Source organism: Temnothorax americanus, unplaced genomic scaffold (assembly GCF_048541705.1).
Source record: "Temnothorax americanus isolate GAGA-0224 unplaced genomic scaffold, ASM4854170v1 Scaffold74, whole genome shotgun sequence".
In the NCBI taxonomy this organism is placed as follows: domain Eukaryota; kingdom Metazoa; phylum Arthropoda; class Insecta; order Hymenoptera; family Formicidae; genus Temnothorax; species Temnothorax americanus.
Window position 1 is genome coordinate 96,043 of NW_027509797.1, and position 18,478 is coordinate 114,520.

The following is an 18,478-nucleotide window of genomic DNA, read 5'->3' on the forward strand; positions in this document are numbered from 1 at the left end:
AATTAATATATCGGTCGTTATAGAATAATTTTCCACGTACTTGCATTTGCAACTGCGAGACAAACGAAATTAATATTATACAACTTTTGTTGTTACGACGAGGAAAAGCACATGGAACTGCTTCTCACGATGTTATTTATTTAAGCCTAGCATACAGTAATATATATCTCTATGATATAGTATTTCTATCATATAATATATAGATCTGTTTCTTTTTTCGGTGAGATGTACAGCTGAAGGAGTATTGCAATTTAATATAATTCCATCGGTATTCGTACATAATAATATAATATCAATAGCCTAAGTGCTAAAGCGCGTCTTGTAATAGCTATACTTACGAATCTATTGTTTAGTTTATAGTTATTATCGGTGTATAGACAATTTATCGAATCTGAAACGATTTGATTATATTATATCAGTTGAAAGTAGCATCATGGTGTTCCATTTCATAAAACATAAAGAATATGAATAGTACAATAATTTTTTTTTTAATGACACCAACTAGTTTTGAAATGTCTTAAATACGCGCCGAGAGAATATATTAGCCGAAAAATAGGCAAAAATATCTCGCTCCGTATAAACAATGTAACATTATTTAATGTATTAACATATTTAACATTGCTATAAATTACATGCTAATATCTTTGGAGATTCCAACTTCGGAAATTCGAGTTTATCGCACAAAATTTATTATCAATTACTATGTTAATGCTTGAAAATCTAGGAATTGATAATTATACTACCTATAATTCGATTATTTTCTATGGTACATACGAGCTAACTTGCTCGTCTGTTTTTGAAGAGGCAAATTTTCTCACGAATTTATACCAGGTATTCTTAAATAATATTTAGAAATATTAAATACTGCGTGTGTGTGTGTGTGTGTGTGTGTGTGTGTGTGCGTGCGCGCGCGCGCTTTAGGGAATAATAAATTCAAATATACGATATATAAAGTAAAACTAATGACAATTAAATCGTGCAAAGAATGTGTTTAAGGAGTTGTTGACTACAACATCGCATTAAACCTTTTTCGCGTTTTACATTAAATAATTTTTGCAATCACAGCGATTCGCATAATTGCATCGTAATTACATTAATCGGGAAGAGACTGGTATAATTAAGGGATTAAATCCGTTTTATATGTGTCCCAGAAAGCCTATTGTCGGAGACAATCTTATATAAATGTACGAGCAAGCACCAAAAATTCTCACTTAAGTGAAACATCTTGTGATGCGCACATCCGACATTTTTACATTTTTCTCGGTCGAAAGTGGACTCGAAATATACCTGCGTCAATCCTTCCAATTGTCATTTATGATTCTTCCATTATTATCTCTCCTGTATTTTGTTTGTTTATTTAACATATGAATAAATTGTATTTATATGTATGTACATAGATTTTAATTTTACATTGATAATTCGTAATAATGTATGTACATATACATGTACATACATCGATACACATATCCGTGTATTTTCTCGTGTGAACGATACTTCGCTTGTTGTACCTATATGTATATGTTTTTCGTATCGATTAGCTGAGCTGAATTTTAAAGGCTCGTAGAGCTATAGATAGCTATAGATTGTTTTTTCTTCTTGAACGACGAAAAGACCGGTCGATATGTCGCTTCCACTTAAACAACTTAAAGTTCGACTACAAGATTAATAAAATGCAAAAACAATCGAATAAAAATTGGTGAATAAAGATATACGTGAAGACAATTTGCGTCTAAATACTATACGTAGCTCGAAGAAAGTTGCACAATACACAGTAATTGCTAATAGAACATTGGTACTATTAGTTATCGCAACGTCGTATCAAAAGGGGAAAAAATAATTCTACATAAAAATAATCGGACGCGCGTTAGCCGAAGAGTGCCGTTCGCAAAGAACGATATAAGTCCATGACTTTTGAGGTTCATTTTTTATCCTATACGGATTATGGAGTTACCGAATTATTACATCGTGCCCTTCGACGTGCGAGTTGATCGTCGAAGCGAATATGTCGACCAGTTATTTCCGCGGATGAAGATGTCGTTGTCAGGGTCGGTCTCCCTCGTTTCTCGTTTTCTCCTTTTACCCCAAGTGTCACCGGCATGCCATACCGTTTATACGCTGCGTATACCGGCGTCCAGGTTGCCGACGAGCGCGGCCGGGGCGGGCTGCTGCGAACCACCCCCTGGCGCACCGCCCGGCGTCCCTGCAGTATTCGTAGCTGCACCGGGTCCCCCGCCCATCGGCGGCCCGTTTTGGTTCGGATTGTAGTTCGGATTGTAGTTCGGATAGGGAGTGTTCGTAGGCGATGATTCCGGCATGAATTTCGCTGAAACGTTCAAATGAAAATTATATTGGTTTCTGATCGATATATCGGAGCGTGAAATGACAACGGAGATCAATATAGGGGAAAGCCCCGTATATTGGGATGTTAAATATAACATCGTATAGTCTTTTTTCTACAGACGACATAGTTTTAATCTTTGAGGAGAGATTAAAAATTTTATGTATTAAAACGAAAGGAAGTATTTTAAACCTGGTCCAGTTCAAGCGAGCGAGTGTAAACTAGCACGAATGAATAATTTGTTTCGATAAACTGATAGTATGATCGTATATTCACACTCATTGAAGCAAATTATTTATTCGTGCTTGTTCGCGCTTGCTCGCTGGTCTGGATCTCACTTTAGTTTTCGAATTGTTTTTTTTGTTGCACTAATATTGAAGAGTAAAATTGGTATATTGATTAATTTGTTTGCTACTGTTTTGTAAAAGAGACTGAATTTCCGTGAAATATTAAGAGTATATTTAAAAAAATTTTTTTTAAGCAGTATGAAAATAATTTTCATCATTGCATGCATTTAAGAATAGTTCGATCGTGTAGATATATATATATATATATATTATTATTGTGAAAATTTCCGTATTAATTGAATAGCTTCCATGAAGAGAAGGTGTAAAGTGAAAAGAATATAATTATTAATAGGAGTCGATAATAAGTTGATGAAAAAGTATTTTTTCGGCTGTTCTCTGTATTTGAGTCACAGGATTTATCTTTTATCTACGGCATAAAAATAATATGTCGTATTTGATATCTTTTATTCCCACACTTTTATAACGATTAACACACAGAAACATATAATTTGAACAAATGAAAAATATACAGGTTGTATAACGCTAAAACGCAGAAAGTGTATCGATATTTTCATATGCTTCTGATGTCTTTTTTTTTCTAAATAGTTGTGTGTTATATTACAGAGTGTTCTCTCTCTTTCTCGCTCTCTCATTCTCTCTCTCTCTCTCTCTCTCTCTCTCTCTCTCTCTCTCTCTCTCTCTCTCTCTCTCTCTCTCTCTCTCTCCCTCACAAACGTGTAGGTATTGCCGCGTTTTACTTTAAATCTCGACATGTGTGCGCGCGCCTGGCATTTATAATTTATATACATTAACGATAAATTGGAACAGTTGCACGAATAAGTAGCAAATAAAATAATTACGAAGCGAATTGGACACACACATATCACTGATCTTTATATTATTAACAGCACTATTCATACGCGCTGACTCCCTGACAGCGTGAAATATTAAACTATCTAATGGAATGCACAATGATGGAAGCACATATTTTACGTATTTGTCACACACGACGGAAAAAAATTCGTAAAAGAAAACGCAGGAAACAGAAAAGTAGAAGTTGTAATTCAAAGATAAAAAGACATGTTTACTAATATGATCTTTACGGTATCGCGAGACTATTGATAATACATATAATTATGAGATTGCTACATCATTAATCAATAAAGATTTAAAGAATTCGGAACATAATAGGATTTAATTACAAAGAAACATCGACCCACACACACACATTCGCTAATAAATTAATAAATGAGGAAATATAACCGCATAATTGTGTGTGACAATACTTCTTTAAATTATATATTTTTAAAAGATATATATAGTTAATATTTAATTTAACCGTTTTGAAATGTAGTACAAAATAACATGATTGTTAGTTAAAGGAAGTACAGACGAAATCAAGTGAGAAAGAGTATAAATAAAATTGTTAAGAAAGTAGATAAATATAAAAAAATGTGTATACCGGCATACAATAGCAAGTTTATTGTTCTTACCTCCTGCTTGGATTTAATGGATTATTAGGCTTTATAAGTAGTGATCCTCTTCCTGGAAGGCGAATTGCAATATACATATATTCGAGATCGTCAACAGATGTTTAAAAAATTATTACCGCGTAACTTCTTTTCAGCCGTAATCGAATGACGCTTTTCTTCTCACTTTCTTTTTACATGCGGCATTAATGGTACAAAATAAAAGAAACAACTGAAAAATGTGTCTTTTAACTATATTAGTAATAAAATTCTCAAAAATGTCGGTGCTTGCGGAAGGCAATAAAGATTATTCTACGATCGAAGCGACGTGATTTAGAAATAAACAGAAAAACAATTATAATCGATCCCCTTCTCCGCTGCCTCTTTATAACTTCAATTCAACTACGCAGTGTATTTTTTATTCGATACTGTACAATTGTTCAAAGCGCAGCATCGCGATCATATTCGTCGTTAATAATTATAAGGATACGTCGACACGGTTAAGATATGACGTAACAGCTATGTGTTCATAAGTTCGTAAACATAGAATGATCGTTTTTTAAACATTATAACTCCGGATGTGCGGCCATTTCGCGCGACAATTTCGAAGAAATTCTCATTCGTCGATCGGCCCTTCGCTTCTCCATCCTTGGGATTTTCGCGGATTCAGCAAAGCGCATCACATATTAATAACTCGTGGTCCCCAATGATTCCCCAATAATCGATATTATTTTTTTAACAATGTCATAAAATTATGCTAAGCAACAAATATTTGCGTCAGAAAGAATTTGAAAAAAGAAAGAAGAAGAATAGATGATTCCTTCATTTTATTTTAGTGCCAATTAACACTATGATTAACTAATCAGTTGAATTAATAATTGCAAAAAATTAATATCTGATATATTGATATTGTCACACACAAATCTCGCTTCCTAAAATTTTTCTTAAAATGAAACCCGGCGCCAATAAAAGCAAAGTCGATCGAGTATAGTCTGCCGATCGACACGATGAAAAGCTCTTCTGTCTCTTCTGAATTTTGTCGCGTCCGGAAGTCGCGACGGAATGGCGCCTGCAGGTATAAACCACAAATATCGCGCGTCGGCGTCGGGACGGGATCGAAGGGAGAATTGCGGAGAATCGCGGTCGGAAGGACGATCGTTTCGTCTCTCGAGATTATTGCTGAATCAGCAGCAGCAGCACCGAAATCAGTAAGGACCGAACGGAAGAAGGAAGGGGGACCGGGCAGGATCGTTGGAGATCGACGACGATCTCGTCGGACTCGTCGACGCACAATCGGCGTGTCGGGCGCGATATACCCGTTGTCACTAACGTCTTATCTCGCGGATGGACAATAAGAGAATGATCGAGGGTGGAGCCTTCCCGAGCTCGGGTATCCTCGAATCGAAAATGACAGCGTTCTCTTCTATCGCCGCGATCGCATCCACGAAGCGAGGAAAGCAACTTCCTCCGTCGTCGTTTATTATAATTATTATTAATGTTACCATTATTATTATCATCGTAATCATCATTATTATTAACATGTATACATAACATCTTGTAGATAATTCATCTTAAAGCCTTAAAACGTTACTTATAGCTGCTGCGCCTCTCTACAACAAGGCGTTTCTTTCGCATTCCCTTCGTCTCTTCTCCCCTTTCCTCTTCACCTCCCCCCTTTCTTTCCCTTTCTTTATTATTTTTTAGATTCTCTGTACACAGGCTGCTCGAAAACGTTGATCGCCGTCTTCGACGAAAGCAGGCGACTGCCGCTATTTTCCCCATTCGTTTTTTCCTTTCCCTCGTCTTCCGTCCCTCTATCCTTCTGTTTGTTCTTCCTCTACGATTCGCGAGAAAAACGAAAAGCAAGATGCGAGACAAGGGAACAAAGGACACACGTGTGTGTGTGTGTGAGAGAATCTTCTCAATATAACTGGAGCGGATTGAATCCGATAAATGGCGCGTGAAGGACAAATGATATATTATTTACAGTTTGCGTGATTTACATTTAGTCTAATAAAGTAAATGTCTCGGTACATGCCGCGAACGCGTTCGCGTATGCGCGCGAACCTATACTTACTACAGCAACTGCCTTCGTCGGAGAGGTTTTACATGGTGGTTTTTACGGACATCCTGTCTCTCTTTATCTCCTTCTTTCTATATATAAATATATACATATATATACGTATACGTATATATTTATACATTATATATGTGTTAGATATTAAATATATCTCCTATATATTTAAATATTATATATCGCTACACAACGATTCTCCCTTCTTTTTCGTGAACCTTTCGCTTCTTTGTTTACAATAACCAACCGTTTCTCTATTTCTCATCTCTTCAAACTTTTCTCGGACAATCTTAATTAACGAAGATGGACGAAGGAATGCGCGATGCACGCGTATCTCTTGTCAATCAGCCGCGTTTAGTAGTGAAATTTTAATGGGATCAGTTGCAATGTTTCAATGTGTGCCCGGTTTGCCGCTTGTCTGATAAGACTAAATCCGTTAAGACCTGTGTACTTTCAACTTAATTTTGCGTTAAATATAATAATAGGTGAATGAGATAATGGCCAAGAAATCAGTAAATTGTCGTGCGCGACCTTCGTCCATGCGAGATGGAGATCGAGTCGGTTCAGTGTGGACTCGACTTCCTCTGCTCGACCCGAAAACAAAAGAAACGCTACAAAGGACAGCAGGAAAGTTCTGTAGTCGTCGCGACGGCTCTCTTCGTTGTTCCCGCTCAAATCAACGTTCCCTGCTTCCGGTTATCCGCCGTCATCCTTCCTCCTCTCTCACGATGAATCACAAGGCCAGCGATCGATCGATCGATCGATCGATTCCCGCGCGCGATCGATCCGAACGTTCGCGGAGAACTCCGGCAGAGCTCGTCAACGGCTCATCACAATTTCCGTCTTGCGAGATCTATCCCTTCTTTTCGCGAATCAATCTCATCAGCCGCCGTTTCTCTCTCTCTCTCTCTCTCTCTCTCTCTCTCTCTCTCTCTCTCTCTCTCTCTCTCTCTCTCTCTCTCTCTCTCTTTCTCTCTTTCTTTTCTCTTCTTCACCCTTCTTCTTCTTCTTCTTCTTCCTCCTCCTTCTCCTCCTCTTCCTCCTCTTCTCCCTCTTTCACCTCTCTTTTTGTTGCTGTTGTAGTTGTTGTTACGTTATTTTACTTTAGCTCTCGCGCTCAATTTTGTGTATTGCTGCCGCCGGTGACGCTCGCTGAAAACAATAATAAAATTTGTTCTTCTCCACTGGATAAGGGAAAGGGACGGCGATAATTCGCCCCCACGTTGCTCTTAGTCTCCGCCTCTTCAAATTTTAATCTGTTTTTTTTTTTTTTTCCATTTCTTTCCCTTCCTCTCTATTTTGCTATTGTTCGCATGCGCAGCAGACTCGTGGCGGATCGCGCTCATCGCGGACAAATGTTTAAATTTACTATATCAATATCTAGATTGTACAGAATGTTAGTTCATGTCTATTTTAGTAGTTTTGAAATGCTCTCATTGAAAGACGGTTTATTTACACCATTATATCCACGACGATGCGTTTGATAAACTAAAATCAATTGACTTGCGCAGTTTAAAGCTATATATAACAATCCATTAGCCATAAGGACAAGGAAGAATTGCATGCAAGTAGGTACAGAAGCATAAATGCGTATACAGAGGCCGCACTCGGTGGTACACACGATACATAAACTTCCCCCTGCGAAAATTATCAGGATAAACTTTTGCTTTTCGTCAGAAGTTCCGCCCGAAGTCCGCCTTTTTCCCCTTTCATATTGCACACAACACTTGGAAAAAATTCGCAGTTTATAGGAAATTCTGGCCGAACTCCTGACTGAAAATGAAACTGTTTGCGTTAGAAGCTTTTGGCGCATTCCATATAACGTACAAGCCATGCAACGCTATGCCGACCTCGGCTTCCAATCGCGGGAGAAATAATTAAATCGATGGTACATGCTCTGTAATAAGAGGTCAAGCACGTTGCGCGAAGATCGTCCCAGAAACGTTTGCTTGATTCGTCTTTATAATATTGGAATGCACATTATTAAAGTATGCATATATCCTGAGAATATATATATATATATATATATATATATATATATATATATATATGCACGGTGTATGAGTTTTGCACTGTACTAAGAATGTTATTTATAAGAGAAAAAAGAGGATGAATGAGAGGAGAGAAAGAGAGAGAAACATGCAGGATGTAATATGCATGAATGTATCTTTATATGCAAAAAATGAAACAAATTGATCATAATATTAATTAAAATATTTCGTATCTATATATATATATAAATGCAAAATTAGAAATTAAATAAATTATTAAATTTGCAAAGATTTAAACTAAAATTATAAATATAATGTACGACCTTTATGTTCAACTATGAAGGATAAAAAATGTAGTTTACAAAACATATATAAATGCAGATTATACATTTATATAGGACTTTTTTTCAATACGTAAAGATGAATGAATAAATAAAAGAAATAAATCTAAGAAAAAGAGTGCTTGAAGAATTGATTTAAATTGCATTTTGGCGATAAGAAGAGAGAAAAAGGTAGAAAAGTCATATCGGGTACAACAATAAAATCATAGCTTACCGTACCGAAGAGTAGAATATATAGGATTAAACGGAAACATTGTTGTAGTTGTAGTTGTATGATAATTCTTACTGTTGTCGATATTGTGCTTGTTGTTGATGTCGTTTGTCGTTGTGGTGTTTTCATTTCTTGTGTTTTCATTTCTTGGTGGTATTTTGTATCGTTTCTTTTTATTTGCCGCCGCAAAGTGTTCGCGAATCACAATGTTTGAAGCTGTATGTTCAACCAGTTTCACGCGTTTACACACTCTTTTTCGCTTTGTTTTTTCTTTGACTTAATTGACCACCAGAAAATTAAAAATCACTGCCTGGGACCAACTTCAGAAAGAGGATACCACCGAAAGTACAGACAGACACATAACAACGATTAGAGTTGTAACACGCACACAAAGGGTGAGGTATGATCGTGTCTCGGAAAACATTCCCCTTTAAAAGTTCATCGGCATTCGTTAAGGAAACAGATAGTTTGCGTCAAAATTAACTCACGCAATACATTTCGTTCACTTTAGACGATCTGCAATTCGTATCAGAATTCAATGTATTATTCGATTCGTAATTTTATACGTCATCTAATATGAAATATAATTGAATATAGATACCAGAATGCAAACATATAAAATATACTACACATAACACATATGAATATACGCAATGTAAGAAGCTGCAACTATTTGCATAGAAATGTGCAATAAAAATTGTATATATTTTTATCCGGAAGTCTAGCGAGTTATAGCTCGTCTAAAGTAGACTTTAGTCTTTAGTCAACATCGAATTTGTGACAGATATGTCGTATAACGTTGTCTTGAAATTGTTAAAGTTATTATAGAGCGATTTTCTAAGCTCGTGCGTCAGTTTATTCCGTCTTGTGGACTTTAAAGAGACGCTCAAATGTCAGAAAATGTTGAGAAAATTCCTAGCGGGAAGATATATGTATAGCGGCAACTTTGACGTATTGTTTAAATGTTTACACTTGACGTTGACTTGCACGCTGTGATGTGGCAAGAGAAGGGAATAAGGAAGGATGTCGTCGAAGATTTATGAAGGCTCGCGGTGCATCTCGCCATGGCGATTCTTAATTGGAACGCTTCCCAATTAGATCGGTGTGATTCATAAATATATGCAACGACACTTGGTGGAGAGTTCTTATATGGAAGGAATACATGTAGCAACGTGTACAGATACAGCAAGTACCTATCACAGGCAGACACCGACTAAGTATGCCAGTTTTATAAATTCGTCGTGGAAGCATTTGCACATTTTTTTGCAAATAAAACCACGCGTGACAAAAATTATGATAATAATGAAATATTATAGTGGTAATAATTGTGTATGTCACAATTATCACGTGCATGACAGTTAATAATCATGCTTTATTACCAAGTGCGTCTAACTATAAGCTTAATAATAATTTCAGCAAACTAAAATCGCTATTATTCTCAAACGAAATATCCGGTAATAAGTACAAAAGTTTTTATAAAACTGGCAACGCTTGATACACGTGACATTATCAAAATTAAGGACAATTTTGAAATATCGGAGTGAGAGGAGTTTTTGCGTGTCGGATGGTAAACAACGAGAATGTAATCGGAAAAACGTACGGGTTCAGGTATACATTTTCTACGACAAAAGTAAAGAAGAGAAACAGGGTGAGAAACAACAGCGATACGCAATGTCGCAATTGTTTTGCTTTCTACCTTCAGACTCACTCACACACAAATCTCTTCCACCAATCAGCGCGCCTACATGAAGTTCGCTAGACGGGAAAAGAGAAATACATACATTTCACACGCGTTAAGATGCCGAATGAACAAAAGGGAGACATCGGAGTAACGCCATTTTTTTCAGACGGATTACACCGTATAGTGGCATCTTTCTCGCGCATTTTATATCTCGCGCGATAAAGACGTGTTCTCGCATTAAAAGTAATATACTTTTATTTCGTCCATAAAATGCACGAGAACGATATATTGTTAGGAAATAGAACTTTCGTAAGATTTGAAGTGAAAATTATTCCGGGATATAGAGAAAAGTTTCGCGAAGATGAATCGAGGCCAAGTGTAGTCGACGTAATTTTCAGGCAAAGCACGATAAACAGTTTGTTTCACATTTTTTTGAGAAACCTCAAAAGATTTCTTCGAGGGGATTTCTCAAAAGCTATGCAAATCCGCGGAACAACAAAGGGTATAGATCGACAGAGAGACATATAGACAGGAACGACTGATTCAGATGTAACACGATAAATTTTCAAATCGTAAACTGTACTGGAGTTGGTCCAATCGCGATAAAAATCCATATTTATCGAATACGAACTCGAAAAAGAATATTAATTTCCACGATTTAAATAAATAGTCGATACTTTCACCGTGTCCATACGGACGTGCGTTAAAAAAAAAATAAGTAACGTTGGAATTAGTCGCTCGAAATCGGGACGAGATGTACATACATAGACGAGATGGCGCACAAAACATTTAAACAATTAAGGCTCAGTCACAATGAGAAAAATAAGGAATAAGATGAAGGAATAAGGAATAAAGGAATGTCGCATCTCACTTCGGTACACGTACATTAAAGTAAGATACAACATGCCTTATTCCTTATTCCTTTATCTTATTCTATATTTTTCTCATTGTGACTGAGCCCTTATAGTGGCAGTGTTGACAGCTGTCGAACATTAGTGCGTCGGTAAAACACTTACCGACAATGATGGCCAGTACGATGAGTGCGATAACACCTATGATGATCATCATCTGTTAAGAGAAAGCAAACAGAACAATTATTATTCAGATGCCGAGGTATTTCCATAAATATTTCTCTTGTAAAATTTAACATTTACTCACCTTCAGATTCTGTAGCCAAAACTTTCTCTTCAATTTTCCTGCTTGTTGTTCAAACTGTGACGCTCCTTGTTGAAGTGCATCTGCAAAATTACGGGAGTGTGTCATCGGATTTATCTCGGGCATCCTCAAATATAACTTTGAAAACAAAAGAATTCTTCGAGTAAAAAAGAAAAAGAATTCCGTGAGAACCCGAATGGGGGCATAAATAACGTAATTTATTAGGGCGAAAATTTACGTTTGCGCAAATAAATGTACGTGCGCGGATTGCGTGAGAAAAGATCGACGTTCACCAAGCCACATAGCGTGGCATCGATTCGAGCGTGTCGCAGTAATCGATATCAACGTGTAGTCAGACGCGCAGGGTCGGACTGCTTTATTGCCACGATACCATGAATGGAAGGTGTATAGTCTTTCCACGATCATATTTTCCGTTTAGCGCTTCTATTCGGTACGTAGCGATACACGCTAGTTGTGAATAACAATATGATGTCGCGTCGTGACGCGATGCAATATAAATCGTGACATGAATTCGTCTTACAATTATATATCTTCTTAAAAGTTTGTACGATACTCCTCTTATGCGGAGATACACGGCACAGCATACATTTTTGCTCCTCCAAGGCATTAATTAATCTCTCGACGTACAACAAATGATATTCGCCATGAATAATAAGTACCTGCGACGTAGAAGCAGTACGCGAGCAATGGAGTGACGTATACATATATATAATAATAATTAATGAATATATTGGTGTTGATGCGCGCGCGCGCGCGCGCGCAAATAGTACTCGCAACGGGACAATATATATAATAGAATTTACAAAACATAACAAAATAAATTACACATAATTTGGCAGAATAGATGAGTCTAATTTGGAGGATTAACTGTTGATTAAATTTTCAACTTTAAAATACGTGCCGTCGATTTTTTTGTCGCGAAGCGTTTTGGCTGCGCGGAAGATCGATCTCACCTGCTCGATCGTCGAGCTCGGAGAGCTTTTGATCGCGCTCGAGGACCTTCTCGACGTTCGTCTTCATGATGTCGACGACCTCGTCGACTTGCGCTTGCGTCGCCTGCAGCCGCTTCTGCGAGGCAATTTGCTGGGGCGTCCTGGGGCCACCGACGATGCCGTCGGTACCGGCGCCTGCACCTGCAGCCGCATCCGGTGCTAAACCGCCTTCCGTAGCCCTGAAAAAAGACGCGATTTCGAGAAAATGACTAATAGCGTGCGCGAAGCGTGTCACATCCAAATGTGTGCGTGTCATTACAATACAGTTGTGTTAAACAAACGTTGTCCTTTTATACAAATATACCTATTCCCGCGGGGGTATTTGCGCATAAGCGACGCGTTTCGACCAAATTTAATGCCTCGGAAAATAATAGAACGCAATGAAACAGAATAATTGTTGTATACCTCGAAAACGCCAGTATATTTTCGAAAATTGGGTGTAAGATAAATAAGCGCCGATAGATGAATATATATCTCTGAGCTACCCGTATATAATACGCCGTCGAAACCGTATATTTATATGTAATTTATCAAATACATGCGTATTTATTATCGATACGCTTGCATTTCGCGGCTTGTTCACGGCGTGAAATTTATTTGTGCATCGAATCCCCCGGTACGCGCGCGCGCGCGCGCGTCCCTCCTCTCGACGGTTCTACCAAAAAGTAAAATAAACACGCATAGGGGTGGGTGTCGCTCATCCCGGGACGCGCCAGCCGGGAATTGTAGTGCCCGTCGTTGCTCCATGGTACGCCGCATGGGTGCTGCGTGAGGTTTTCCCCATATCGAGCTGCGGGTGCTGGAAACCACCGTAAAAGGGCAAAGTTCACGACACGATTTCGCCATTCGCGCCGTTTAATGGCAAAAACTTGATGCGTATTATACTTCGACAACGCGTTTCCCTCCCACTCGCTTCTTAGGACGGATACGCGCGGCCGAGCGCGACCGCGGCGATACGAACACATTGTCTCCCAGGGCACATCGCGTTCGCAATTAAAAGGACGGCTGTTGAAGGCAAATGGATACGGAAGAAGAAAAGGTCATTGATAATGTCGGCTTATACTGCTCGTATGGCCCCAGAAGATTGCAATCCAGAGCGCACGTGCACGTACACGCGAGTGTTCAAAGTTAAATGATCGCGATCGCTCTTTGCGAGCGACTTTACGAGCTCTTCGCTAACCTCTTGGATGAATTATTCGTGCGTTTGTGAAAAAAAAGAAAAAAAAAAAGGATTATGGTTGCGTAAAATATTTAGGATATTTTTCGTTAATCGTCGCGTGGAATATTTAGGGTATACCTTACAATTAGATCAATCGTACTCGAAGATAATTAAATGGTTTAGAGTTTAAGATAGTATAATAGAGATATTCCTCTTGTATTGTACATCGTTTAATTTATTTTAAACGTAATATGCGAGAGAAAAGCGCTTTGCAGTAATATCCGCTATTGTGTAAAACGATGTTTTAAACGGAATTAGATGCACAGACTTTTTTCATTTATTATATATGGAAATGTCTTGGAGGTGAGAAGCCACGTATACGTTATGGATATGCATGTCGTTCTGCAAATCTGTTTTCTACGGGGTTTCCAACGAGCCATATCTGACCTTTTGCAGAATGGGACCTTACGCGGTATACCGCTGCGAGCAATGCCAATTTAATTACTCAACAACTTATGTGCTGGGATATAATTAGATCTTCCATTTCTTTCCCCGACATAACATTCTATTTTTCATCATAGAATCTCCGCGTTCGTTAAATATATATTCTTCATATCAATTAAGTGATCGCCGAGAACGAAAGCTGCAATTTACGTTGACAGGACGATCAATAAGGATAACACAGTCATATATTGTCGTAATCTATCAATTAATTAGCTAACTAAAATTAGAAAAAAATATTACGTAATCACACCGGTGAAACCGATCGATCTGTATTATATGGAGAAAATTAATTCTCTTTCTACAGAAAAACCTCCGCGATTACTCACACTATATATATATGTATAAATGTCACGTCGCGGGGAGAGGGGGAGCGACGTCACGTGACGTAAATCAGGAAGATCACGCGAGTAATACATGTTAGCGCGATATTGTTACGATTCGGAAAAAATGCCGGCTACGCGCGATGGCGGATTAAAAAGCGGTCGACGATAGGTCGCGGGTTTTATTTTTGGCCTAGCGATCGAACGACCGAGTAGCAACAGCCGATCGATCGACTATTCGAATACCGTCGGTGGGAATAGTTAAACATAGAGGAGAGTCGTACGTGCCTCTCCTCTCCCTCTCCATAGGTATCGTTTCCATTGAGATGACGGACGCGACGCACGACGCACGTCGGAATATTCGGTCGCCGCCCGCGCCGTCCGGCATTCCTCGCGAAATTTCGACGTAATTCCAGTTGATTCCAGCAGATTTTAGCAGAATGATCGATAAAAAACAGCAATCGTTACACCGTTATCTAATTCAATTAAAATTTAGAAAATTATATCGTATTATAATATACCGTTAGAATGTTTGCGACATTTCTATTTATCGGTGCAACTTGGTTGTTCATCGTCGAAATACTTCTTCGACGTGGCTCGAAAATTTCCGCTGTTATCGTTGTAGACTGTTTCAATATATTTATTTATCACGCGAGATTGATAAAAGTATTTATTTTTAAAAACGTAGATGAATTTTTTGATTCAGTGAAATGCTTTTCCGGCGTAATGTGAAAATTCCTGCCGTTATTGTTTATTTTATTACAAGATAGATATTCGATATTGTATATCGACATACTTTGCGATCGCTGCAGCTATGAATCCTAATACGCGCAAAAATGAAGAAATATTCACCCTATGACGTAAAATAGATATACATAATGGAATTAATATATCGATCGCGGTATCGCTCTTCATTCTTATTATTAGATTAGTATACTCGCGCTGAACCGTGAATACTTATGGGATTTACATTTCACCGCTTAGAACGGTGACGCGCTTAAAAAGTCATTTTATATTTATCTTCTTATTTGCGATTAATTAACCTTAACTACGAAATCCATTTGGTACCGTTTAGGACCAAATTACTTGCAAATATTATAAAATACTTAAATAATGAAGATACGGCATAAAATAGATCAAATTAATGCAGCAAATTTATATATCAAATTAATCATTGTAAAAATTGTCGAATTTATGTGAGATGTTAATTTGGTAAAAAATGTTTATATCGCCAACAGTTTTCCGATAAATTATAGAAACCGTGTCAAAAGAAAGCGCGGTAATTCCATTAAACTATCGGAGCTCTCAAGGACCAACGTACTTGCAATGGGTATATATCGCGGTTTGCCGCCGCCCTGAGGATTTCGTCGTCTCTGATCGACGCACGAACAATCCGGCGAACGGTTCGTTGTTCGCCACCCGGGTCGTGTGGCGATGCGTGTGTAAGTTACGTACGAACACGCGCACCTTTCTGTCTAGCAAAGCTCCGTAGAGCATTGCCGTAAATGTGCTCATCATTGATTATCTAAATATAGAAACTGCGAGCCGACACGTAGTAGCATCGGTGCGCCGCGTTTCGCGCGATTGATCCCGACTACACGTGTCTATGTATATACACATATAATCGCAATTAAGCTGTCGGCGATCACGGCGATCCACGGCGAGCGCGCAAAGTGCGCGAAGAACGCGCGACAAGCGCGCTAATCGCGATCGCGCTGATCTCACGATTATTCTTATCGCGATTACCCGTAAACAAAGAGGCGAGAAGCTTGCCGGATGGGAAGAGAATCGATAACGTGCTCGACATCGCTTTTTAATCTCTCCCGCATCGCGACTGCAAAGCGGCCCGAAATTATCACGTGTCCTTCGAAAAGATCAAGTTTCCAGCTGCCAACGGCGCGCGGCGTGTAGGCGTAACGATGGACGACGCTTGAATCATCCTGTTTGAATCACCCCTCATCCTATATCGAGATTATATCCAAGATCGCGAAATATTCGAGTAGATAACAATGACGTTACTTACAAATACGTCGCCTCGATTGGCTGAATGAATATAATGCGTATATATAATTGAGCTGGATGGACGGAAGCCGAATGCGCCGCGAAAGGTTATAGTGAGAAAAGTTGGAAATAGAAATGCTATATAATAGCGCGTTCAAAAGTGAGATTAATTAACGCAGTTATCGCATTGCAATTCAACTACCGCGGCGCGTTCGTGTAGTTTTCTCTATTGCCGCTTATAACAAATAAATAAATAAACGAGTCTATCAAAACATACAATATAATTAACGGCAGAAGTGAACGATTCTGAAACACGACGGTAACTTGATTGACAGAGGTACGGAAATTTTCTCGCGCGACGCGCCCGTTTCGTCAATATATTTCTTCCGCACGATCGACTTGCTCGTCTACCTTCCAGTAGCCCAGATAAAAGATTCGCGTTGAATGGGGTCGATGCATTATGGTGCGCGCATCCCTCGAAAGGTTCGAAGGGTCGCGGGCGGTGTGGGCCGCGTTTCGATTAATTTTCCTCGAAAGCAAGTTACCGAGATTACGCCGGGTCTCGGGAGCTTCGTTGTACTCTATCGGAAATTGTGCCGTATGCCGCGGACGGACGGGTCGCGCGAGGAGGATCGATTGGCGGCGACAAACCTCGGCAATTGCGTCTTAAAACGCATCTTACTGACGCGTCGCGGTAACGGCGATTCTCGCTCACCTCGCCGAGTCGCCGCGAGCTCCCTTTTACGCGCGCCTTACACGGTTTTGCGCATTCATACCCGCAAAATTCATCGATCGCCGAGCACCTTCTCGCCGAACCTGCTTCTCGCGGGTAAATCGTCGACCGAGTTGCTATAGAGCACGGAATAGCGTAGTACTCTATAGCGTTGACCACTCTACTCTAATCGCTCATCGATCTACTTATATGCGTCGCAGTCTTGTGTAAAGGCCCGCTTAAAGAGACACGGCTGTTTAACGTTAGTTAGTAGAATGGCCACGGAATTCACTTTCGATGCAGCTCCACGAAGCAATCGCCATTCGTACGTCATCGTAACGGGCGCGACGCTCTCGTCCCGATTTCGGACTTTACGACGCCGCGGCCGCTCGACGTGTCCCCGATGATCTCGCGAGGCTTCGTCCGCTTCGTCGATCAGGCTACTTCAGCGGGAAGCGTGTATCCTGTAATTACACCTCGGGGTACCGCAACGCGAATTCCCGGGAGGTTTCGTTCGGTCTCCTCCGGAACGCGATCTCGTTCGAAACCCGTGTTACACGTCTACTCACATGCCGCTCGTATTCGGTCGCCTCGGGTTCTCTCTGTTCCGGTAATCCTCGTCGATTCGTCGATCGACTTGCTCGGCGACACCCCCGGTCGGTCGTACGGAGTTCGGCGCGTAACTTTTCGCGAGCGACTGCCAGCGAGACTAGATGGCCGCCGCGGTATTGATAAAATTTCCAGGCGGCACGCCGCCGTGCGATATCGTCGGCATACGCGGACGCGCACGCGTGCGACCGAGCGATATATCTCGATGGTCCACCCTCGAACTTTGATTTTCCCCCGTCGCGTTTCGCTCGCGGGAGCACCTTCGAACGCGCGATCGGCCGATTTTCCGCGAGGAAGACCCGGGGTACGGCGATACGCGCGGGGTACGCGCTTTCGAAAGCACGGCGCGAGCGGTCAGGCCGAGAGTCGATCGTCGATCTCTCGAGGCTGATGCAGGGTCGATGGACGACGCGCCAACCCCGATGCCGCGATTGCGCGCGTGCGGCGCGCGGCCTGACTTTGGTCGATAAATGCCACGGTCTCGCGATGCCGCCTCGCAACTCGCAACCCTCATGCGCGAACACACCCTACACGGCCGCCAGGAACGTTTCCGCGAGCATTAGGTGCCACGCGCGTTCAAAGGTGCCACGTAAAATGCGATCTTGTTTTCGCT

General features: G+C 40.1%; 1 protein-coding gene across 4 annotated transcripts; it reads right to left on the bottom strand.

Annotated features, from left to right (window-relative positions):
- Positions 1 to 118: 118 nt before the first annotated feature.
- Positions 119 to 18,287, bottom strand: Nsyb (neuronal Synaptobrevin). 4 transcript variants are annotated; one of them, XM_077422918.1, is made up of 6 exons: positions 17,826 to 18,272; positions 12,522 to 12,739; positions 11,551 to 11,630; positions 11,409 to 11,460; positions 10,408 to 10,466; positions 2,091 to 2,323 (listed from the first exon to the last, which is right to left on the bottom strand). In XM_077422918.1, coding segments are annotated over exons 1-5 (366 nt in total). In that variant the 5' UTR covers positions 17,828 to 18,272; the 3' UTR covers positions 2,091 to 2,323; positions 10,408 to 10,452. The 4 variants fall into 4 exon arrangements, with proteins under 4 accessions (XP_077279041.1, XP_077279044.1, XP_077279043.1 ...); XM_077422917.1 differs by lacking the exon at positions 2,091 to 2,323 and adding an exon at positions 3,074 to 7,320 and having other exon boundaries at positions 17,826 to 18,270; XM_077422915.1 differs by lacking the exon at positions 10,408 to 10,466 and having other exon boundaries at positions 119 to 2,323; positions 17,826 to 18,287.
- Between the last annotated feature and the right edge of the window lie 191 nt (positions 18,288 to 18,478).